General features: G+C 59.8%; 1 protein-coding gene across 2 annotated transcripts; it reads right to left on the bottom strand.

Annotated features, from left to right (window-relative positions):
* Window positions 1-5,874: 5,874 nt before the first annotated feature.
* On the bottom strand, window positions 5,875-23,348 carry ATP8B3 (ATPase phospholipid transporting 8B3). Of its 2 annotated transcripts, none has more exons than XM_065858367.2 (28): window positions 23,233-23,348; window positions 21,982-22,056; window positions 21,368-21,459; window positions 20,559-20,672; window positions 20,051-20,149; window positions 19,531-19,592; window positions 18,844-18,916; window positions 18,703-18,773; window positions 18,140-18,222; window positions 17,295-17,453; window positions 16,950-17,038; window positions 16,112-16,305; window positions 15,227-15,435; window positions 14,484-14,518; window positions 14,162-14,318; window positions 13,578-13,766; window positions 13,051-13,163; window positions 12,490-12,654; window positions 12,002-12,113; window positions 11,630-11,705; window positions 11,050-11,191; window positions 10,360-10,624; window positions 9,306-9,529; window positions 8,388-8,471; window positions 7,849-8,088; window positions 7,521-7,659; window positions 7,112-7,242; window positions 5,875-6,886 (listed from the first exon to the last, which is right to left on the bottom strand). In XM_065858367.2, exons 2-28 carry the CDS (start codon window positions 22,034-22,036, stop codon window positions 6,644-6,646), a joined length of 3,615 nt encoding a protein of 1,204 aa, XP_065714439.1. In that variant the 5' UTR covers window positions 22,037-22,056; window positions 23,233-23,348; the 3' UTR covers window positions 5,875-6,643. The 2 variants fall into 2 exon arrangements, with proteins under 2 accessions (XP_065714439.1, XP_071655720.1); XM_071799619.1 differs by lacking the exon at window positions 23,233-23,348 and adding an exon at window positions 22,474-23,177 and having other exon boundaries at window positions 5,876-6,886; window positions 21,982-22,380.
* Window positions 23,349-24,256: the final 908 nt, after the last annotated feature.

The raw sequence follows: 24,256 nt of genomic DNA, 5'->3' as shown, positions 1-24,256 counted from the left end.
CCGCGGGGCCCCGTGCGCTGGGCAGCCCGGCGAGCGGGTCCCGGCGTCCCCGGCCCCCACACCGCTACCTTGGCCACATGGTCCCCACCCACACCCGATCCCCGATGGCTTGTGATACCAAAGACGCTCTCTATGCAGGAGAAAGCCTTCTTTCCACCCAGCACAGACCTTACAAGCCTTTGACAATGTTCTCTGAAATACCTCAAAATATTTAATGTATAGTTTATGTGATAAAAAAAAAATTACTTAGCTAGTTTTTGGAATTTGTGACTTGAAGCTTTATACTGTTAAATTATAATTTTGCAGAAGACGGCATGTTCTTATTTCTTTGACGCGTTCAATGGGAGACATATTGAATGTTAAGGAAATGAAAGCTGGGTAGTTTCACGATTTAAAAAAAGAGAGAAAGAGAGAGAGAAAGATAAAAAAGGACCCTTGGAGTTTACAGATTTCATATTTAAACAAGTCCTTTTAAAAAAAGAAAAAACCTAATAACGGTGGCGATACCTTTGCGTTGAGATGTGTTACTTTTCCGAGTCATGTCGTACAAGAGTATTTATTATATGTGTTCTGTGTTCAAATGTAATTTAAAGAAGAGAAAAAAAGACAAAAAAAAAAGACAAGATGAGAATTTGATTTATGCATGAAAAAATATACTCTTTCTTGAAGTAATGTAATGATTACTGGGGAGGGGCGGGCGGGCGGGAGGGGACGAGCTGTGCTTTTGTCCACGAGTTTTCGGTTGTGAGGGCTTCTCTGCATGGGTCACCTTTGGGTTTTACGTTACTCCTGCGTTATTTTCCAGCTCACGCCACCACGGGACAGTTGTCCATTATCCCCCCGCCCTCCTCCCTCACCTCTTCGCTTTCCTTCCTCACCCTGAGCTCGCCTGGGGGGGCCGGAGCTGCCCAGGACCCCCGGGAGGACGGGGCACTCGGCCCCGTGTCCCCAAACAGGGTCAGGGCATCTGGGACACGGGACCCCGGTGTGCGCCCCCTCCCCCGCCGTGGGGCTGGGCTCCTCGCCGTGCTTTGGGTTTGGTCTTTATATTTTTAGGGTTTTTTTCCTTTTTATGGGTCAAACCCCCACACAGATGAGAGGACAGACAACCGGCCGCCCCGACCTGCGCCAGCACAGCCGCGGGCTCCTCGTGTGCTCTGAGACAAGGGAACGCGCCCCCGGAGACTCCCCAAACCGCCCCCCAGGGCTGAAACCTTTCCGGACGATGCCCCCCCGCCCCGTCCCTCGGGGTGACCTCGCAGCCCTGCCTCTGGCCTTGCCCCGCACAGAAAGAGGCGCTGGAGATGGTGCTACCTCAACGCCCACCCGGACCCAGGGACGGACTCAAGTGACCCGTTTCCAAGGGATTTTTCCCCAAGGATGTGGCTCAGCTCAGAGGCAGCACCCAACACACAGGGTCTGTCCCCACCAGGCTTTCCCATGTCACCCAGCCCGGCGCTCAGCCTGCACGGGGACACCCGCTCTGATCGAAGGAGGAGGAAGAAGAAGAAGAAGAGTCCAACCAGTGGAAAAGGTCCTGGAGAAACCCAGCGCACCAGCAGGTCTCAGGGGACTTTGGGGTGTCACCTTGCCTGCCCAGACCGCCAGGGAGCTTTCTGCAAATGTCCAGAGACACCCCCAACAGCTGTGCAGCCCCCGCTCTTCCTCCCCTCTCCTCCTCCCCTCCTCCCTCCAGGACCGCGGGAGAGCAGCGGTGAGGAGTCCTTGGGGCTCAGGAGGGCGATGGGGGCCTGGAGGTGGCAGCAGCACCTGCTTCTTCCTGCTTCCTCACCGTGAGCAGAGCACTTACCTCCAACAGCTGATTCCTCAGCCCTCTCCAGCGTCTTCGTCGCTCCATCCTTCACCTCCGTCACCAGACGTGGTCCCAAAGCTGATCCCATGGCGAGGGAAGATCTCAGCCTCTTCGGGCCCCACCAGAGTGGCCGCCAAAGGTAGGGGTTTTAATCTGCATCTCTTCTCTGATCTCCGCAGCCTTCATGGCCAGTGCTGAGGTGCTCAGTACCAGGTGGTGGTGGGAGACACGGGACCCACTGATTGAGGACCTGGGTTTTAGGAAGAGGTGAGATTTATTGCAACAGCACTGTTCATCTACCAACCAGACCTCCTGTGCTCCAGGGACCTCTGCATCCCCCGTGTCCCACCTCCTCCTACGAGACCTTTTCCAGCTTTGGTGCTTGGAGCTGAGACCTCATTTCCAACTGCAAGAAGGTCTCTGCAGCCTTGGATGCCACCCGCGGTCACGAGTCCTCAGACCTCGCAGACACCAGCCGGTTTCCACCACAAAGCACGAACCGAGTGGCTTGGGAAGCCCGGAGAACCCAAGAGCAGAGTGCCCTGCCTTGTCCTGGCCCTGCGGACCCCCCTCGGGCCCTGCCTGCTGCCACGTCCACCAAAACACCTCGAGGAGCACCTTGCCGCGATACCAAAGATTTTTTTCCCACAGGTAATGACAATCCGAGCTCTGTCCTGAAGACAATTCTCTTGACCAAGGTTGCCCCAAAGGGCGTTTTTGTGCTGTGGGGAGCAGGAGGAAACCTGGGGCCCCGGGGGCACCTCAGGGGGCGATGGAGAGTGGATGGCTGGAGGGTGATGAAGAGGAGGGGACCCCGTGTGTCCCACGGGGACCTGCTGGTTCAGCCTGGCCACCGTGTCCTCCTGCGGCTGTGGAAGTTTCAGGAATTCAGGTCATTTCGCAACCCGTGACGCCCCCAGGCGCTTTGGTTCGACCTTGGGTGGATGTTTTCCACTGACGGCTTCTGTGCTTTGCAAACCCACTGCTGGCAGAGCTGTCCCTGGGCGAGCAGGAGCAGCGGGGCTCCTGGGGACGCCAGGATGGGCTTTAGCCATTGTCACCCTGCTGCGGCGCAGCCGGGCCGAGCTGGCCCCGCTCCGCTGACGGGACACGGAGCAGGAGCTCTGAGCACGACCCTTTTCCTGAGCATCCGAAGCCGGGGGGAAGACAATCGGCTCCTCGTTATCTCTCTTCTCAAGCTGCTTTGGACACGTGAAGGTGCCGGGCTGGGCTGGCGGCTCTCACCGCAGCGCCCGCCACGCTGTCCCCGGCACCAACCCGGCTCCTCTTCCCTTGTCTCAGAGGCGCCGGAGCCGCCGCGGCGCTGGCAGCCGGCGGTGGGGCTGGAACCGTGGGTGCTGCCACATAAGTGCTGGTTCCTTGTCTTTGTTGAGGGTTTTTAAAGAGAGGAAATTAAAAATGCAAAGAACAACATTCAGGTTTTAGGTTTGGGTTTGGGTTTGTCTGGTTTTTTTACTTATTTTATTTTACTTTTTTTTTTTTCTTTTTAGTTTTTAATTTCCCCCCTAAATTCTAAAGCAGAAGGAGCTCAGACAGAATCGGTCCCGGCCGGGGGAGCCCGCACCCGGGCTGGCCGCTCCAGCCCCCCGTGACCATCGCCATTTTCTGTACAGCAATAGCCCACGCTCGCCCTCGTCCTGCGTGGTCCGAGGGCCACATCTCTGAGTTTTTAAATGACTTTTTCCTCTTAATTAAACTGATTTGGGTTTCTTTTTGCTGCTGCTTCATTGTTGCTCTCATGGGATAGGTTTTACTCTACAGCGAAATGCAGTTGTTACTCCTCTGTGTCTTGCGACTCTATTTGTTTAAGCTACTTACAAACATTAAAAGAGAGAAAACCAAAACCCAAGCCCTGTGTGTCGGGCCCTTTATCCGAGCGCTGCGCCCTGGAGTTCGCTCCTTGCTCTTCCCAAGGACTCACGCGGGGAGCTCACCGGGAACCTGCACCCCGCCCGCCAGCGGGTTTCAAAGAGGAAACAGCAACAAGCGAATCCCTGTTTGTTCGTCCTCTACCAGCCATGGCCGCGTTGCGTTCCTGCAGCCTGCTGTTTCCTCAGTAAACCATTTTCTGGTCATTCGCCCGGTGTGTGTCCCGGTGATGCCCGTGGGCCGGAGGGGGACACGCGGGGAGCAGCCCCGGCTCAGCCATCGGCTCCTAAACCCAGCCTGAGAGCGTGGGGACGCCTGGGGACCCGCGGGCAGGGCCGTCCCCGCTCCCACCCGGCAGGGGGAGCGCTCCCAGGGGAAGCCCCGGGTGCCTCTGTTTCTTGGTGCCTCCGGCTCCCCCCTGGCCAGAGCCCAAAGAGAACGTTTGGAATTCTCAGATGAGGCCAAAGCCCTTGTTGAACAACCCATGGAGTCGCGTGGGCCGCGGGCCAGGCCCAGCCCCCGTTCAAGCTGATTTAATTATTTCTGTTTTACCTGAATAGCTTGTCCTCCCGTGCATTTTGTCACGGCAGGTGGCAAAGCCCCGTGGCACACGCCAAGAGCAGATTTCTCCCTTGGTGGCAGAGCAGAGATTGACAGGAGGGGAGAGAAAAGCTAAAATCCTTTTAATTAAAATATGAAAACAATAAAAAGGGTGACCTGGTCACCAGTCAGTTGTTCACACGGAACGGCTCCAGCAGCTGCTACCGCAAAGCGCTGCAGGACAGAGCTGGTCCCTGTCACCCCACCGCCCTGCAGGACAGAGCTGGTCCCTGTCACCCCACCGCCCTGCAGGACAGAGCTGGTCCCTGTCACCCCACCGCTCTGCAGGACAGAGCTGGTCCCTGTCACCCCACCGCCCTGCAGGACAGAGCTGGTCCCTGTCACCCCACTGCCCTGCAGGACAGAGCTGGTCCCTGTCACCCCACCGCCCTCCAGGACAGAGCTGGTCCCTGTCACCCCACCGCTCTGCAGGACAGAGCTGGTCCCTGTCACCCCACCGCTCTGCAGGACAGAGCTGGTCCCTGTCACCCCACCGCCCTGCAGGACAGAGCTGGTCCATGTCACCCCACCGCTCTGCAGGACAGAGCTGGTCCCTGTCACCCCACCGCCCTCCAGGACAGAGCTGGTCCCTGTCACCCCACCGCTCTGCAGGACAGAGCTGGTCCCTGTCACCCCACCGCTCTGCAGGACAGAGCTGGTCCCTGTCACCCCACCGCCCTGCAGGACAGAGCTGGTCCCTGTCACCCCACCGCTCTGCAGGACAGAGCTGGTCCCTGTCACCCCACCGCTCTGCAGGACAGAGCTGGTCCCTGTCACCCCACCGCCCTGCAGGACAGAGCTGGTCCCTGTCACCCCACCGCTCTGCAGGACAGAGCTGGTCCCTGTCACCCCACCGCCCTGCAGGACAGAGCTGGTCCCTGTCACCCCACCGCTCTGCAGGACAGAGCTGGTCCCTGTCACCCCACCGCCCTGCAGGACAGAGCTGGTCCATGTCACCCCACCGCTCTGCAGGACAGAGCTGGTCCATGTCACCCCACCGCTCTGCAGGACAGAGCTGGTCCATGTCACCCCACCGCTCTGCAGGACAGAGCTGGTCCCTGTCACCCCACCGCTCTGCAGGACAGAGCTGGTCCCTGTCACCCCACCGCTCTGCAGGACAGAGCTGGTCCCTGTCACCCCACTGCCCTGCAGGACAGAGCTGGTCCATGTCACCCCACCGCTCTGCAGGACAGAGCTGGTCCATGTCACCCCACCGCCCTGCAGGACAGAGCTGGTCCATGTCACCCCACCGCTCTGCAGGACAGAGCTGGTCCATGTCACCCCACCGCTCTGCAGGACAGAGCTGGTCCCTGTCACCCCACCGCTCTGCAGGACAGAGCTGGTCCCTGTCACCCCACTGCCCTGCAGGACAGAGCTGGTCCCTGTCACCCCACCGCTCTGCAGGACAGAGCTGGTCCCTGTCACCCCACCGCCCTGCAGGACAGAGCTGGTCCCTGTCACCCCACCGCTCTGCAGGACAGAGCTGGTCCCTGTCACCCCACTGCCCTGCAGGACAGAGCTGGTCCCTGTCACCCCACTGCTCTGCAGGACAGAGCTGGTCCATGTCACCCCACCGCCCTGCAGGACAGAGCTGGTCCCTGTCACCCCACTGCTCTGCAGGACAGAGCTGGTCCATGTCACCCCACTGCTCTGCAGGACAGAGCTGGTCCCTGTCACCCCACCGCTCTGCAGGACAGAGCTGGTCCCTGTCACCCCACTGCTCTGCCCTCCCGGTGAAAAGCACTTCTCGGGGCTCTGCAGTGTGGCCACAGCTGTCCCCAAAGCCGGGAGCATCGGTCCTGGGACGCGGCTGCTGTGGGGACGGGAATGGCACATTGCGGACACCATCGCCGCGTGCACCTCGAGCAGGGATGGCGGAGATGAGGAGGGGGAGGTGGCCGGGAGAGAGGAGGAGAGGCTGCAAGGACCTGGGCTGGGGTGGCTGGGGAAGCAAAACCTGCAGGATGCACCTGGGGCAGGAGGTGCAGGAGGCGGCGCCGGCTCCAGGGCTTGGCAGAGGGGAGGGGGCGGGGTGTCCGGGGGTGTCAGGGGCGAGGGGCCGAGCGTGCAGGCAGAGCCTGGTGGCTTTCACAGCTCGACAGGCTCCTGCCGAGCCCACGCATGCACGTGTGATGGAGATGGAGCTGCTGGTGGGACATGTCCCGGGCTCAGTGCCCCTGGGCCAGCTCAGCCCCTCTGCAGCCACGGAGCTGCCCACGCTCCAACACCATCCAAAGAGGATTAAAACAATACCCGTCAAAGGAGAAAGGAGCCAGTTCTGTGCCTCAACAGCACCTCCCCTGTCCCAGCACCATGGGCGGCTGATGGTGGCCAGGGCAGCTACGCCGAGGGGCTGGGCATGGGGGACGAGGGACCGGGGGACAAAGCTGGGGCCGTGTCTGGGTGCTGGATGGTGCTGCGGGTGCCCCTGGAGCGCAGGCTGTCCCCACGGGTGATGAGGCCGGCGTAGCCCTCCTGGTGTGAGAAGGCGTAGCTGGAGCGGTGGTGGAAGGAGCCGCGCAGGACGTGAGCACGCAGCTCCACCAAGGGCTCCGGCTCCCGCTGGGCCTTCAGGCGGATCTTCTGCAAGGTGACAAGGACATCATCGAATCAGAGATCAGTTTGTGCTGCAGGGACCTCCCCAGCTCCCCGGTGCCCCCCTGCCATGACAGGGACATCTTCACCAGCTCAGGTTGCTCAGAGCCCGTCCAGCCTGGCCTGGGATGTCTCAGGGATGGTTCATCCACCACCTCTCTGGGAACCTGGGCCAGGCTCTCAGCACCCTCGGGGCAGCAATTCCTTCCTCACCTGCTGGGTGGTGTTTTTGCCTGCGATGGCGCAGTACAAGCGAACGGTGAGTGAGGGGATGGTGTTGACCACCAGGGACAGCAGGACCACAAGCAGGACGTAGGGATCGGTCAGGGCGTTCCAGCTGGCATCTGTCAACGCAAGAAGTCAGTGGGTGATGTATAAGTAGGGAAGGTGGAGAGGACAGAGAGAACTGGAGAGATGGAGAGAGCTGTTGGGGGACAGGCCACCACCCGTGAAGGTGTTGAGGAGATGGCACCTAAATGGAGCCAAAAATCAAGACAGAAAAGTCAAGAAGTAGTGATGAAGAGATGATCTACAAGGTGGGAAACAGCTCATAGCACAAAGCCCAGGCTGGACTCCCCGGCTGGGGAAGGAAAGGACCATGGAGATCCCCAAGGCATCTCACCTGGGAAGCGGAAGATGGCAGGGGCTATCCTGAAGGCATCGATGCTTTGGGTCAGGAAGGAGAAGAGGCAGAAGAGCAGCAGGCTTGTTGTGACCGTCAGAAAGGACAACAACGTCCAGAACTTGGTGTCCAGGATGATCTGCAAGGGCAGAACACACAGCAGCTGCAGGGACCCTCTTTTGTACAGCCCCTAATTCCCCTCCTGCCCCAGGGGAGATCATCTCCCAGCCATGAGGCTGCTGGGGATTGTGCTGGAGAGCCCAGGGTTGAGCCTGGGCCCTGAACATCTGCCCTGGGGCCAGCATGGGGAAGGGCACGGGGCGCTCACCTCCATGAGGACTGACAGCAGCGCCGACGTGGCCACCGTGATGGCAAAGGACTCGTAGTCACCCACAGCCCGGCTGCCGACACGGTCCTCGAAGGCCCAGAGTGCGATGTAGAAGCTGGCGAGCGAGGTGCTGAGCCCGTGCAGGACGGTGATGCTGAAAACGCGGTAGTTGAAGAGCTCATCTTGCTGCCCGATCACGTAGAGCTCGGGGAACTCCAGGCTCTTCTTGGCACTCACGTCCTGCCAGGAGGGCACCAAGCATCACCCTCCCCACCCACACTGGGTGCAGGACTGGGTCACCCCACCCAACACTCCCTTTGGGAAAGCTGTGCTGGGTCCCTCCACCACTCGCTCTGGGGTGACGGGAAACAGAGGCACCCAGGACTGGTGGTGACCTGCAAATGCCCATCGAGCTGCTTGGTACCACATCCCAACACAAAGAGCCACGAGGATGGGGCGCAGCCAACACCGGACTGATTCACCCCGCCAAGGACGCAGCCTCCAGTACAAGGGCTGGATGCAGCCTGGTGCACTCCTACCTGCTCCAGGAGGCCCAGGGACAGGATGGGATAGGCGGTGTAGAAGATGTTGTAGAGCGCAAGGAACCAGCCCTCGTACAGAGGCTAGAGGGGAGAGGAAAGCAGCTGTGAGCTCAGGGGGCTTTGGAATGACTCAGAAAGAATGCTCAGGCACCAGGGGCGAGCCCAGCATCCAGACTGGGGAAGTGCCATGGTCCTGCCCCAGGCTCTGAGCCAGCCCTGCGCCGTCTGCAGCAACCCTGGTGTCTCTTCTCGTGAGCAGCAAGTGACAGGACAAGAGGAAATGGCCTCAAGTTGCGCCAGGGAAGGTTCAGATCTGATATTAGGAACAATTTATTCCCAGAAAGAGTTGTCAGGCATTGGAACAGGCTGCCCAGGGCAGTGGTGGAGTCACCATCCCTGGAGGGGTTTAAAAGACATATAGATAGGGTTCTTAAGGACATGGGTTGGTGCCAGTTTTAGGTTATGGTTGGACTCGATGATCTTGAGGGTCTCTTCCAACCCAAATGATCCTATGAGCTGCAGGGTGTGGGACTGTGCTGCTGAAGAGGCAGGGGCTGGGCCACATCGCACTGATGGCCCTCGGGATGAAAGCTCCTGTTCTGGGGGACACCTGCTTAGTGCAGGGGGATCTTTCCCTGCATCTGTCCACGGCTGAGCTGCAGCTCACAGGGACAACCCCGATCTCCCCGGGGTGCTTTTCCCGATCCAGGCAGGTGAAAAAGCACATAACCAGTTGCATCTCAGACAGGCAGCCCCAAAAATACAGCAACCCCATACCAGGGCAAGGAAGAAGGAAGAGCAGGGCAGCGATGTGGACACGTGCCCGTCAGGCACGAGACCCACGTGGGCTGACACCACCAGCGTGCAAACCTCCATGGGATGGACGTGATCTCTGCCAACAGCAGCATCTCTCACCTGAGCCGTGAATCCGCTGTGGAAAGCAAACCAGACCTGGGTCATGAGGCCAGCAAAGGTCTTGTAGAAGAAGCAGCGGAGGAACTTGCAGATGCGGAGATAGGCCCAGCGGCCGTGGACGAGCAGGAGGCGCTGGAGGTAGGAGAACTGGGCCAGGGCGTAGTCGCTGCACTGCACGGCCTGCAGCCCCTCCAGCCCGCTGATGCCCACCCCGATGTCGGCAGCTGCAGGGACAGGAGCGGTGAAACACAGGTGGGGAGGTTTTCAGAGCCAGGTGCTTGGCCACAGGGCCACCAGCATCCTGGCTGGTACCAGCACTGGGGTGGCCAGCAGGACCAGGGCAGCGACCGTCCCTGTGCTGGGACCTGGGGAGCCCAAACCTCGAACCCTGGGGCCAGTTCTGAGCCCCTCATGCCAAGAAAGAGCTTGAGGTGCTGGAGCGAGTGGAGAGAAGGGAATGGAGCTGGTGAGGGGCTGGAGCACAAGTGTGATGGGAGCGGCTGAGGGACCTGGGGGTTCAGCTGGAGAACAGGAGCTGAGGGGAGACCTTCTGATCTCTGAACTGCCTGAAAGGAGCTTGGAGCCAGGGGGGGTCGGGCTCTGCTCCCCAGGAACAAGCGCCAGGAGCAGAGGAAACGGCCCCAGGTTGCGCCAGGGGAGGTTGAGGTTGGATCTGGGAACAATTTCTCCCCAAAGGGCTGTGGGGCATTGAACAGGCTGCCCAGGGCAGGTGGAGGGTTGGGGGTGTGGAGAGCACAGCCCTGGGTCCGGGCTGCTGGAGAGGACCAGAGAGGTCTCAGTCAGCCCAGACTGGGGCTTGAAGCTTCGTCAAGATTCATTCTCTGCTGCCGAAGCAGGTTGTCCACCCTGCTCCCATCCTGAACCTGGTCCTGTGCCTCTCAGTCCCCTCCCAGCACAGCAACGTGGGAAACTGGACCTGGAGTTCTCCTCCCAGCTCCTCACCTCACAGGAGAGGGTGAGGTGGTGGAGATGGCAGATGGGGCACCACCCCCCCCTCAACTAAAACCCCATGTCCCTGTGCCCCAAACCTCACTTTTGATCATGTTGACATCATTGGCCCCATCCCCAATGGCCAGCGTGGTGGCTTTCTTGTGCTTCTTCACCAGCTGCACGATGAGGGCTTTCTGCCTGGGGGTCACCCTGCAGCAGAGCACCGCCTGGCAGCTGGCGGCCAGCTCCACAAACGCCTTCTCCGCCAGACCGGCCTCCTCCGGCGAGCCCGCGGCTCCGCGGCACGGCAGCCAGCGCCGCAGCCGCCCCTCCTCCTTCAGCGCCTCTCCCGTGTGCAGGATTTTGTCCTTAGGGGAGAGCACACACAGCTGGGACCTCACCCACAGCCTTCACAGCGTGAAGCTCCCCAATCATGCTCTTAAATCTTTGAGGTGCCGCAAAAAAGTGACCCAGTTTTCCCCGAGTTCATCGCGCAGCACTGTGACCATGAGACCAGTTTGTCCCAGTATGACCAGAAGAGCATGCGATGACCTACCAGGCTGCATCATCCCAGAAGACTGGTCAGGCAGGTGTGGTCAAAGCCCCCCAACACCAAGTGATGGGTGCGAGGTTGTCCCCCCCTCCACAGTTCATTCCGCAGCCCAACATGGACATTTCCCACCCCTTGGGCAGGAGAGGAGGGAAATGTGCTGGTGCCACCCAGGACTCCAACAGCACCAGGGCAGAAACAGAGCAGGCAGAAGCAGAGAAGAGCACCCAAGCGCCACCTCACCAGGAAGTCCCCGCTGATGACGAGCGCCCTCTTCTTGCATTGTGAAGCCTCCGGGCGCTGCTGGGAGAGGCGGCCGTGGCACAGGGGTCCTGCGCTGCCGGCGAGGCCGCTGCTGCTCGCCCGGAGAGCCCCGAGGATCTCACTGTGTGAGGAGGGGGTGGTTGGAGCTGAGCTGGGGACACGGGGCACACTGCCTGGCCTCAAGTGAGACCTACATTTGCCCTTTGCTGCCTCCAAGCCAGCTCCAGTGAGATGAGGCTGGTACCTAGGGGTGGGAACAGGGCGGACAGAGAGCTGGCCCCCAGGGCTCACTGATATTAGAAATTAGCCCCTGTTCCTGAGGCTTAGAAACTGCAGAAACATCTTAAGCACTTTCTGGTCAAAGCTGAATGAAGGTGATCCTGTAGGGGCAGAAACAGGTGGGGAGGCCTGGAAAAGCATCAGCAGATGAGAGCCACGGACATCCATGCTGGGACAGAGAAGCAGCACCTCCTGCAGAGTTGAGCTCTGCCCACCCTGGACCGGTTCCTGTGCCCTCAGGGGTCTTCAGCAGGGGCAACAGGAGGCGATGATTCCTCACCTGACCTTCTTCTCCTCCAGGACCTCCATGTCGTCCGTGAGCAGCTTGCAGGCGTAGCCGATGTTCATGGCGGTCTCTGCAAACATTCAGCTGCCAACAGCCTGTGGCCACACGGCGCTGCCCACCCCCTCCCCACCCGGGGCAGCCCCAGCCCTCAGGGCCAGCAGCGGCTGGGGCTCCGCTCCAGCTCCGTGCTTCCCCTGCTCAGTTTTCCCGGGGTGGCACGGTCTGTGGGACACGCTGTTATTTGATCTTAAAGGGAACAGCAGAAGCTGGTTGCTGCCCACTCCCAGGGTCTCACATCTCTCCTCTGGTGCTGGTTAAGGGAGAAGCTGGAATGCGTTGGTGGGATCTGGAGTTGCCTCCACTGACCTTGTTTGTCTCCTGTCAGCACCCACACTTTGATGTTGCCCAGTTTCAGCAGCTGGATGGTCTCAGGGACTCCGTCCTGCAACTTGTCCTCAATGGCTGTGGCCCCAAGCAGCTGGAAAGAGAGCGAGTGGATGCCGAGATGTGGGGCAGGACAAGGTGCTTAGGGACGGGGTTCAGTGGTGGATTTGGCACTGCTGGGTTAATAGTTGGACTTGATCTTGAAGGTTTTTTCCGACCAGAACTATTCTATGATTCTAAGACACGGTGGTGGGTCCAACCAAGCGTCCTTGCCCATGGGTTGACACGTCCTGACAGATCATCTAACCCGGTGTTTGCTGGCACGTCACAATGTCACCTCCGGGGGAAAAAATCCACCTGTCCTTCCACCCACGGGTGTGTGTTGGGTTGGACACTTCACCCCTTCACCCCAGAGAGCCAAAGCCCACAGTCCTGCCCAATGTTCCTCCTAAACCCTGGCCTCGTCCCACCTGCAGGTTCTGCTCCATCTCGTCGTACAGCCTGTCCAGCTCCCGTGCGCGGTCCTGCAGGAGGACGCTGGCCTCATGGTGCCTCCTGCTCCACGCGCCGTATTCGGCCTCGCTCACCTCCTTGCTGGCCAGGCACAAAGTCCTCAGCGTCTCCTCTGCAAAGCGCTGTGGAGACGACACATCAGGTCTCCCTTCCCTGGACCAGGATGACTCTATGGTGGACCAGGGCATCGTGCCAGCCACGGTGCTCCCATGGGCAGAGCCAGAGACCCTGCGGGATCTGGAGGTCTCCTTCTGGGCTCAGACTCCCTCCCCAATCCTACAGCATCCCCATGAGCACCCCTGCAATGCAACTGCTCCATGCAGAACACCGAAGGTGGATCTGATGCCCTCTTAGCCCCTGTCCCATATGCAGGTGAGGCTCCTAGAGCAGAAGAAAGAAATAAGGACCAAACTCCTGAAGCCAGAGAGGGAGGGAGCAGCAGGGGACTCCAGGACACCCAGCCCAAAGCCAGCAGCAGGGGACCAGCCCTTTCTGCCCCGGGCTGGCGTGGGACTCACATCCAGTGCCATTTCGGTGAAGGTCTCCCTGGGCCCTCGCCTCTGCAGTCTCTCCAGGATGACCGTGTCAGCGCCCTTGGTGTAGAGCCGGATCGTGCCCTGGGGGTCTCGCACTGGGGGTGGGGAAGGACAGCTCGGACACTCAAAGAGGTGGCTCCCACTCACCACTGTCCCCATGCAGTGGTCATGCCGGGGGAGGTGCGAGTGCTTTTCTGCTCGCGGTCATAGGAAGCACAGGAATGTCCCCAGATCTGCACCACCAGGGGGCAGGGGCAGGCCCCGGGGACCGTCAGCTCCTCACAGCTCCCTCTGAGCCCACATCTACTCGTTCTCTCTTGGCTGCTCAGACCCTGCTCAGCTGCCTTCACCAAGGGACCAGGGTGAGCAGAGCCGCAGGGATGAGCAGGATGACTCCTGTGACGCTGCGGTCAATCAGAGCCATCCCCGTGCCACTGCTTGTAGGCCTGAGTGTGGAAGGGACCCTCTGTGCTCCTGGGGGGACCCCTGAGACACCCTGTCCTGCTCACCCAGGACAGACATCCTCTTGCGATCGCTGTTGAAGTCCAGCATGGCCAGCACTTTGTACGTCCTCTTCATCCCCAGCTCGCTGATGGTGATGGTGTCTTGTGTTCGGGACAGAAAGATGTACCCCAGGCTCCTGGCTGCCAACACCAGAGCTTCTTCATCTGGTGAAGCTGCTTGATAAACCAGCTGGTCTGCAGGGGAGGAGTAGGGGTTAGACAAGGAGAATCCCAGCCAAGCACCTCCTGAACATCCTCATCCTCGCCCAGCATCAACATTATCCATGGAGACACTAAAGTCGAAGCCACCAGGCCAGGGGAACTCAGTCCTACTTGTCTCATCTCTTCTGCTCATTGCCCCAGGCAGGACAAGTGCCCAGATAGGGCTGAATTATCCCCTCTGTGCTTCTGTTCCAAACATACATGGCTGTGATGCTAAGACAGTGGCCCAAAAGCTCCCCAGGCTCTTACGCCACCTGCACTCCCGTGGCAGAGCTTTGCTGGGCAACCGAAGAAGCCATCACGGCCTCAACGCCGTGAACGTGAACTTGACCCCTTCTCTGAGCACGTCAGCCACGGTGCCAACCCACCGCCCCTCTCCTCCACCATGACGGTGTGGCAGAGGGCCAGCAGCCGCAGGAACTCCCTCAGCGCGGGGTCGCTGTCCCGCCGCGCGGCTTCCAGCAGCCTTGCGTCACAAAAGTCCGACTTCTGCTCCCCGTGGTGGCTCCGGGTCAGCCCCGACCCCTGCAGGAGGCACGGGCAGGCTGCAGGCACCCACGAAGAGCCCGAGCACGGGGCTCTGCAGCCGGGGATGGTGCTGGTCCTCCTGCCTGGTCGCCAGCACCCGCGGCGGCTCTGGCCCCGGTGGGGAACCGCGTCCAGCCCCACGCTGCACGGGGGGTTACGTACCGACGGGTGCTTGCTCCCGCGGCCCGCGCCTGCGCCTGCCGAAATAAAAACGGTTCCATTAATGGAGGGCTGGCCGGGGCACCGCTGCAGGGGCTCAGGGCAGTTCCTGTGGAAGGAACTGCTGCTTTTTCTGGCCAAAAGCCTGGCAAAAAGGGACAGGTTTCCAGCATCTGCTCTGCGTCGCTCACGAGCCAGGCTCTGTTAGGATGTCCAGATTTGGCTTATTTGGCTCTTGGACTGTTCTGGCTTTCAGCACTACTTTTTCACAGAAAATAAAAATCCATGGGCTTGACTGGCCCATCACCTTGGCCTTGTCCTGCCCGCCTGGACCAGCACCAGCTCATTGTTCCAGACGGGACCCACCTCACTCAGAACCGTGTGTTTGCCCTGTAGCTGTGCTGAGCTCCTAACCCCCGCTCCCCTCTGTGTGGGGGAAGACCCGGCTGATCTCAGCTGAGTTTGGGGCGCAATACATCTCCTGAGAGCTGGGGGGGCAGAGCACGCACGGCAGAACAAGACAAATGTGACCGCAGGCGTAATGGCCCCTGCAAAGCACCAGTGACATGGGAGATGAGAACAAGCTGAGCTCCTGCAGCTCCTGCCTACACACCGGACTACCAAGATCAACCCACGTGCCCCAAGCTTCCCAGAAAACCAGGGGAAACAGAGAGAAGCAAAGTGGTCTAAAGTCAAGTTCTGCCTTGCTCATGAGTCTCTACAAACTCGTGTCCACCAAGAGTTACCATAGATTGTCCCATTGATGCAGCATTTCTTGAAGCTCATCACGTTTTGTGTCAAGGTGCCCGTCTTGTCTGAGAAGATATACTCAATCTGGCCGAGCTGATCATTGAGGCTGGTGCTTCTGGCTTTGGCTGGGATGTCCTTGGCCGCGTGATACATTTCCAGGTCCCAGTTGATAAAAAAGCTGTTCACCAGATAGATGAATTCAAACCTAGAGAGCCCGATAGGAGGAAACTTACCCTGGGGAAGGAGATGGCATCGCTCACATCCCAGGGGTCTGGCACAGGAAGAACGGGCTGGGGGGACCTCCCCACCTAGTTCTGAGCTTGGGGTAAGCAAGAGCATTTTCATGGTTTGAGGTCAGCTCATCACACCAGCCCGAGCGCCCACAGGGCCCAGGCAGCTGCGCTCCCCTCTGGGAATCTGGCCCTTGATGACTAAATTAATAGATCTGGAGTTTCACTGAAGGACCTAAGCATTGGGAAACTGCTTCTTCCAGCACAAACTGTGGGCTGCGTCCTTCTCTTCCCCACCAGGCTGCTGCTTAGTGGGGAAATACAACCTTCACCAGTCTCATCCTCAGCCTGCATGCGATTTCCAGCATCAGTACGTGTCTTTGCATCTCTTGTCTGGCTTTCCTCTGGGAAGATCTCAAAGAACATCATCGATGTTTGTAAGATACACACTCCATCCACCCATCCATCCATCCATCCATCCATCCATCCCTCCCTCCCTCCCTCTTAGGGCTCATGGAACACAGGGGAATGGTTTGCTCAGGATCTTTTGTGCAGCCCCTTTTGTGGCCGCAAACCAAGGTGCCAGACAGTGGTCAAGGGCAATGAATGAAGCACTGATCTCCAATCACGTGCAAGCTCTGTTGTTCTTACGTTATATACATGGACATGGGAATGATGATGCTCAGGAGGATTGTGAAGCCCCAGAAGCTGAAGAAGGCCTGCTGGGCAGGGGTCGTGTGCTTGTAGAACACGGAGAGGTAGCCGTGCTTCTCCTGGAACGTCTTGGCCCAGAACCCAGAGGCAATGGCGAGGCACAGCGACGTGACCAACAGCGCCAGGAAGATCTGGGACGGGAAGCCAGGATGAGACCTCACATCACACAGAGCCCACCACACCCTTCCCATTGCCCCTTCCAGATCGTTTGTCTCATTTAGGTGTGAACCCACAGAAATGTGTCTGTGTTCCTGAAGGTGGTTCTCAGAGCTCATCCTGGGCCGAGATGAAGGGTCACAGCAGGTATTTCAGCTTGAAACACCCACACCACACACGCACAGCAAAACTCAGCTTTCCCACCCTCCTGATTGCCTCCTGTACCATCTCCAAGGAGAAGGGGTGTCCTGCACCTTCCTGCTGACGTTACCAGCAAGCAGAGGAACGCTAGCAGCCAGTCTGAGCAGGGATGACACTCAGTCGCCAGGAACCAGAATAAGAACCACCTACTGCAATTAACTGTCGTGACCACAGTGCTTTGCCTCCCACAGGGGTCTAGAGTTTAAGCAACACGACCACCGCTCCAGAGCCAGCAACTGCCGCTCCCTGGGAGCATCGTTTGCTATTTGCCCAGAACGTGTTAAACCAAAGACATTTCGAGCAAAATATTGAAGCTTAAGAAAAATCAGCATCACCCAAGCAAGCAGCCCCCGTGAGGAGACGCTGAGACCCCCAGCAGGGCAGCGGGCCACGGCGGAGGCGTGCGCGCCACACTCACCATGATCACCAGCCGGTCCATCATGCGGTCCAGCTTGGTTTTCTTCCGCTTGATCTTCCCACAGTTCCTCATAATTTTGGAATCAAATCCTGGACAAGAAACATTTTAGAAGTGAGAAAGCAAGTCCCCAGTCCCCGGAAGGCTGACCTGTTCCTCCTCAACAACGTCTCCCCACCTCTGAATACTTCAGAGGACCACGTCCCTTGGTCAGGGGCTTGGTGACAGTGGCAGGTCCTCCCCCTTTGTATCAGCTGGGAACAGGACCTGCTGATGCCAGAAGCTCCTGGGCAGCTTAAAATCCCCGGGAACGCTGCCCTGCCCGTCCCGCTCCCGGCCGGCACTCACCTGCGTAGATAACCAGGCCATAGCAGAGGTCGGTGTTGCGCAGCCTGCAGCCGCGCAGCAGGAGCCGCTCGCTGTCCAGCGCGTGGGTCTCGCCCCTCCAGGCCAGCGTGCCCGTGAAGCTGTGCATGCGGCTGTTGGGCTCCTCGCAGGTCACCCTCCCTTGAGCAGAGCGCAGGAGTCAGGTCACGGCCTCAGGGCCAACGCGAGGCCCTTCCTCTCCGCTCCCGCCCCCTGCAAAGCGCTGGTCTTCTATGGGGAAATGCAGACGTTGGCAGGGCCTCTCCAGACCCAGCTGGGACATGGGTGGCTCGAATTAAGCTCAGGCTGAGCTGCAGGGTCACCCTGCAGTCCTGGGAGGGTGCTCAGTCCAGGAACCACGCTGGGCGACACAACTGGACCAGGCACAACCACAACCCCGTCATCCCCAGCGGCTTTGAGAGGGGAGCCTGTGTCCTATGGGGGACCAAAGGGGAAAAAACGCAGGATCCAGGCTGAGGTTTGGGAGCCAAGCGCTTGTTTCCAGTGGGAAAGTCGAGATCCAGGGCAGGGGGAAGCACAAGCCACGAGCTGCTCTGCAGAAAGTGGTTTTGGACACCCATTTTCAAAATCTGGAGCTCTAGTGTCAGTTCTGGGGTGTCTGTCTGTCCGGATCCCCCTCATCCCCTGCACAGCCCCAAAGGACCCATCGCTCGGCTGGGGAAGGCCCTCCACACGCGGCCTGTGGCTCCTTGCAGGCAGGAGCAAGTGTGACCTCAAACAGGACCGGTGGCAGCGGTTCCGAGGGGACAGAGACTGCGGGGCCGACCCCGTCCCCCGGCGCCGCCGCCGCGTCCCCGCTCACTCACCGTCGAAGGCGGCCATGCTCTCCTCGCTCGCCAGCTCCCGGTGCGTGACCAGGAGGGCTTGTCTGAACTTCAGGTTTGTTTCCCTGTTGAGCAAGAGCCAGCGAGGGAAAAATAAAACAACGTGCAGGGTGGCAGAGCTGTTAATGCTGCTGTCAGCCCCGTGGGACCGGGACGGCCATTAATTACTGGGTGATTACATGAGTGATGGCGATGAAAGGTGAGATAGGGAGCTATCACGGCACGCATCGAGCACCCAGGCAGGGAGGGAGCCCTGGCCTGGGGACCCTGCCATTAAATCACCCTGCGGACGGGCGATGGATGGGCTGGGTGGAGCCAGGAGATGGAGATGCCCAAGCTGCTCTGTGGAAAATGTTTTTGTGCTCTCATTTTCAAAATTTGGGGCTCAAATCCCACTCCTGGGGTGTCTGTAGGTTCAGCTTTCAGGGGATCCCCTTGCAGCCCCGCCGGTCCCAGGGGTCCCTAGGAGCGGAGGCTCCCGCTGTTGGCTGGGGTGTCTCTGCCGCTCTCCCCCATGGCAGGAGGGGCCTCCCCCCCGTTCTCACCCGTCAATGTCAGCGGTCTCCAGGTAGCACAGGCTGCTGGGCTCCGAGCTGCGCAGCAGGAGCATGTCGGCCTGGAAGAGCAGGACGTGGGGGAGTGCCCGGCTGAGCCCCCCTGCCCCCCCCAGCCCGCGCGCCGCTCACCGGGACCAAGCTCTCCTTACGCAGACGGACGATGTCGCCCACGCAGATGTCGCGCCACTTCTGCCAGCGGAAGCTGCAAGAGAATCGGGGGGGAATTTTACCCTCGGGAGCAGTGGGAACAGGACCCGCGGCTGTCCCTGCCCTCCGGACCAGGCGGTGTCCCTCCCAGCCTCTCGCATGAGCGGCTTCTCCGGGGCGCTGGTTCCTCTGCCGCCATGGTGGCCTCCCAGCTGCACGACCAAAGGGTGGCTGGGCACCGAGGTGGCACAAGGACCTGTTTGTCACATCCCTGTCCCCCGTGCCTATGGGTGACAGGCACCTTCACCCCCCAGCCACAGGTGAGTGACGCTGGTCCTCCCGTGGCCTGGTGTTCGGCAGCGATCTGACTCTGCGGGTCAGACATTAGCATCTGGAGGAATTCTGTGGCCAAGGAAGCCCTCCTGCCAGAACAGGACAGCAAACGAGGGCTGGTTTAGACCTGCTGTGTGTGACTGGAATAGGGTGGTCCCTGCAGGGGAACAGCTGGGCCTGCGGTGGTTCGGGAGGTGGTGGACATGTGCAGGATCAGGGGTAGTCCCACCAAACCCCTTCTCAGCTGCTCTGCTCAAGGGTGCTCAGCACTTCGGATGATCCACCGCTCCACACAGGCTTGGAAAAGAACAGGTACGGCTTCCCCAAGCCTCTCACCTCTTCCCAGACAGGATTTCACACGGTCTGCTGTTGATGCTCCTGTCGCTCTGGTGACGGCCCTGCACGGAGGAGGGAAAGGAGAGGCCAAAGGAGAGGGATGTGCCGCGCCAGACTCCCCTGTCCCTGGAAACAACCCTCGTAGCGCCATCATCCGCCTCCTCAGCCCCAGAGCAAGGTCCGCTTTCTGAGGCAATTGGAAGGGGTATTCTAGTAAACAGAGGCAAAATTCCCCTGAGGTGTCTCTGGGGACAAACCTGGGAATGTGACCATTAGTTAAGGTATTAAAGATGAGGGAAATGGGGCTCCAGACCCCAGGGAGAGCAACCGGCTGGTTATGTCCTTCCCAAGGGAAAATACGAAGAGTTTTGGACATGGTGGAGTTGACAGTGGCTCAAGAATGACAAGTGACAGCAGGTCCCGAGCCTCTCAGTTCACCCGCAGCAAAGGGCCCCTCTCCGGCCATCTCCTCCAGGACCTGCACCCAACACCCAGGGCCTTTCTCTCCAGCCGCACTCACGATGTCGTCGATCAGGTCTCGCAGACCGCGGATGGCGAGGAGGCAGCTCAGGGGGAACAGCAGGGTGTACCAGGGCAGCGTGGAGATCTCCGGGAAGGCCTAGGGCAGAATTTCACACCACTGGCGCCGCTCGTCCTGCCTCGGGGCACTGCGACCCGCGACTCCTCGCTCCTAGCGCCTCCCAGCAAGGGCCCATCGCAGATGTCAAGGCATCGCCTCTGTCTGCACAGAACTGTTTTGTTCATTTTCCACCTCTTCTTAAACTGGATGCGTGAAATGCATGGGGGCCACTGAATTTGGAAGGTAGGCACGGTCTACATGAGCTTAGCTTACACCCAAACCCAGTCAGTTTAAACTAACCAAACGTAGGTTAAACCCCTCAAGGTTCATGGAAGGCGATGAACACCGCTGAAAAGCACAATCCTTGACACTATTTCAGACACAGTCCCCTGCTGGAAACACCAGACAGCGCCCTGTGGTAGGCGGCCCCTGGCACAGCCGCGCTCACCTGCAGGAGGATGACAAGGACGAAGTAGACGTTGGCCGCGCGGTGGAACTGCTCGTAGAGGTTCAGCGGCAGGAAGGTGAGGACGTTGTACTTGGCCGTGCTGATGGCGTTGCCCTGCGGGAGAGACGGGCGGCGCTCGCGGGAGCTCGGCCGCGGGAAACCCGGGACGCGTGTCAAGAGTGCCAAGAACTTCCTGATATCTTTAGGACTTCTCAACTTGTCCTAAGAGGTGACTTCAGACGTTCACAAAAGGCATAAGGAAAAGGAAGTTTTATTAGAGCAAAGGGCCATATGACTTAAAATTGAAACAAAAGAATTTGGTTTGGTTCATCTAAAGCACACCTCACCCCAAAAGGAGGTCATTGTTCAGCTGGAAAAAAAATATCTGGTTTTGTTCAATCAAGACATTTTCCAAAAATCTTCATTTTGATTTGCCCATCAGACTGAAAAGGCCCATTCGTACCGCGGTTGGTAAAGCACTGACCCGGGTTCCCGGAGGGGTGGTGGATGAACCATCCCTGAGACATCCCAGGCCAGGCTGGACGGGCTCTGAGCAACCTGAGCTGGTGAAGATGTCCCTGTCATGGCGGGGGCACTGGGGAGGTCCCTTTAACCCAAACTGCTCTGTAACACTGTGGTTCTGCTCCATGTCTGACAGCCTCAGAGGGCACCTGGGGCGCCAGGCAGGGATCAGCCCTTCCTCGTCACTGGGGATGAGGTACGTGGCTCTTCATCCACTGCAGATCCCTTTGCAGCACCTCTGTCCCACCCCGAGCACTGGCAGCCCAGGCGGCGGGGGCAGCACTCACCGCGTACTTCTTCTTGGTCAGACAGAAGGCAGATTTCTTCCTGAACTGCGTGTGGTAGTTGCGGTCGTTGGCCCTCACCTCCCAGGTGAAAGCTGTTAAAGCAAGCGAGTGTCCAGCAGCTGCCGTCACAGCCGAGCCCTGGCCAGCAGCCTCTGTGGTGGTGCCACGGGGCTCTTGGTGACCCGCTGCTGGCAAGAGGGACCTTCCATGGTGCACCTACACCCTGAGGGCAGCTGGAGCCTCAAGTGGGACAGAGGGACCTTTGGGGTCATCTGGGTCAGAGTGGGCAGGAGGCCAGAAGCTTCCAGAGATGCAGGGCTGCTGTGCATCCTCCTTCTCTGGGCCTCGGGCTGCCCGTTTGAGCTGGGGTCGTGGTTTAACCGCACAACCAGGCCAGGCGGAGGATGACTCCTCCGAGCACAGCCTTCGCTGCTCGGAAGACTGGCCATTCCTCTCCTGATTTCATTTTAGCTGTCCCACGCATGGGACATCCCAGCCATGTTCCCCAGCACCGGCTGATGGCCCATCCTTCCAGACCATCTCACCACAAATCCACTTCTCGTAAACCGTCTAAAACGAAGAAAAACCCCTAAAGACACCAATTCCACACTGACCTGGCCGGTGCCTCTTCCCGCGCGGGCGGCTTGAGGCCGGGTCTTGCTCAGCCATCCCAGCACCTCTGGCAGCGCCTGGGAACAAGGACAACAAAGACACCTGCGACGCTGAACAACGACCCCACCGGGACGCTCCAGCACAGAATCACGGAGCGTCCTGAGCTGGGAGGGACCCACGAGGGTCACTGAGTCCAGCGCCATCTCCCCCAGTCCCAGCTGCCCGGGACAACCTAAGGACATTTTTCCTCTCCGAGGAAGTTATGGGAAATCGTTTGTGGCCACCAGCGAGGAACAGAAGCGCCCCTCGCCCCGCCATCGCGCCCCGCACCCGTCGTGCTCGAGAGAGCCACTTCATCAGTGACAGCGTTTCCAGCGCTCCCAGTGGCTCCGTGACCTTCCCTGCAGGGGTGTTAGCGAAGATTAATTAATGTTTGTGAAGCGCTTTGTGATCCTTACATGAAAGAAGTCAGTGAGGTATAAAGCATTAATTACCTAATTATTAAACAATCCCACACAGAAGTCTGTCCCTGCCACTATTTTTTATCTCACTCCTTTGATCACTTCTTTCTTCCATTTCTCCGCTGAAACGTCTCCCTTTCTCCCTGTTGCGTCTCCCGGCACAGAGCAGATGCGGTGCCAGTTTGCCTGACACGCAGCGCAGCCCCGGGACACCCACGGGCGCTCCCGGCTGGGCCAGAGCCGTCCGCTCCTTGGGGCCGGCTGCCCCCAGCGCTCGGGAGGCAGACAGACCCCGGCTCTGCCCCGTTCAGGTCCTTCCTGTGCCCAGGGCTCCAGCCTATGCCCTGGTCTCCATCGTGTCCCCGCTGCACTCGGCACCTCTCAGCCCCATTGTACCCAGTAACGATCGCCACCGCCCCCCGGGCCGCTCATGGGTCCCGAAGCGCCCGTGTTCCCAGCGCCAGACCTAAGCGCAGCTCATTAAGCACCTGCGCTTGGCATTCGCGGGACCCTCTGAGGAGCGAGCGCTGTGCGGACGCAGCTGGACAACAGCGCTGGGCGGAGGCTCAGGAGCGGGGGGTAACCAGGAAACCTCGGCTCTGAGAAACCGCTCAGCAAACCCCACTTGTCGCTTCGAGAGTTGGAAAATAAACCGCACCTTGGGCAGGCGGGAACACCTGGCAGGGGGTGCCAACCCCACACACCCAGCCCGGGGCTGCCCGGGCCAGCGGTGGCCACAGGCGCCCGCCACCTCCGAGCGCGGCCCCGCAGCGCGCCCAGCGCTCCACTGACCCGCAGGACGCTCCTCCAGCTCCGCGCTGGAATGAACCGGCTGGGCCGGCCGGGCCGGGAACGTTCTGTCCCGCTGGTCCCCGAGGTCACCGGGTGACGAGCAGCGATGTGGAGCTGCTGTGGGCTAAAAGGACACAAAGCGCGGCTTTCGCACCCAAAAACCAGTTTGAGGCTGGCGGAGGTTTGCATGGCTGAGCACAAATAAAGCAGTTTTAAGCAGGAACGGGCACGGTGCCGCGAGGGTTTGGCCGGAGTTAGTGAAACACGGGGAGATCTGTGTTGTTGGCCGAGCTGACCCGTTTCTGCCGCGCTCCTGTGCCAGTTTTGTTTCTGAAATCCCCGGATAAATGTTGAATTGTTGCTCAGAATGGGAACTGGTCTGAGACCGTGGGGCTCCCTGGAGCCCCCAGCGGACCCGGCGCCCGCAGCCGGGGCTTCTCATTGACTTCCTGCCCCCCTGCTCCCCCCCAGACAAAAACAACGGGGGGACAGGACCAGCCCAACCCCCCCATCCCCTGCCCAGGGCTGGCAGCGCCGCCACAAGCAGCCGCTCTTGTTTACCTGGTTGCGACATCCCCGTGGGACCCCAACCAGTGTCCCCGCCACCCTGGGGACCCCCCCGCCTCCAACCCCGGCTGCCGCGGCTCCGGTAGCGCCACAGGCTCAGCCCCGTCACGACAGCCGTGGGTGACACTGGCCCCAGGATGGTGACACTGGCCCCCGGATGGTGACACCGGCCCCAGGACGGTGACACACCGTGGGTGGGTGCTCGTGCCTCCCGTGCCCTCGTCACGCCGGAAACGCCCCCGCGCCCGGCCGGGTGGATCGCGGCTCATTAAAGCCTCGCCGAGGTTTGTTCCCCGGCTCCCAGGACGTGCCCGGGCCGTGAGTTTCCCTCCGCTCGCCCTGTTTTTCCATCTGTTTTGATGCGATTCCAGGTGAAAAGGCGGCTCCTCCATCCCCATGCCCCAAATGTTCCTCCATGCCAAGCGCAGCGTTGCTGGGGGGCTGCCCTGGGCTCCCC

Source organism: Patagioenas fasciata, chromosome 27 (assembly GCF_037038585.1).
Source record: "Patagioenas fasciata isolate bPatFas1 chromosome 27, bPatFas1.hap1, whole genome shotgun sequence".
Lineage (NCBI taxonomy): Eukaryota > Metazoa > Chordata > Aves > Columbiformes > Columbidae > Patagioenas > Patagioenas fasciata.
The sequence above is the reverse complement of the archived record's forward strand: the minus strand, read 5'-3'. Positions and strand labels throughout refer to the sequence as shown.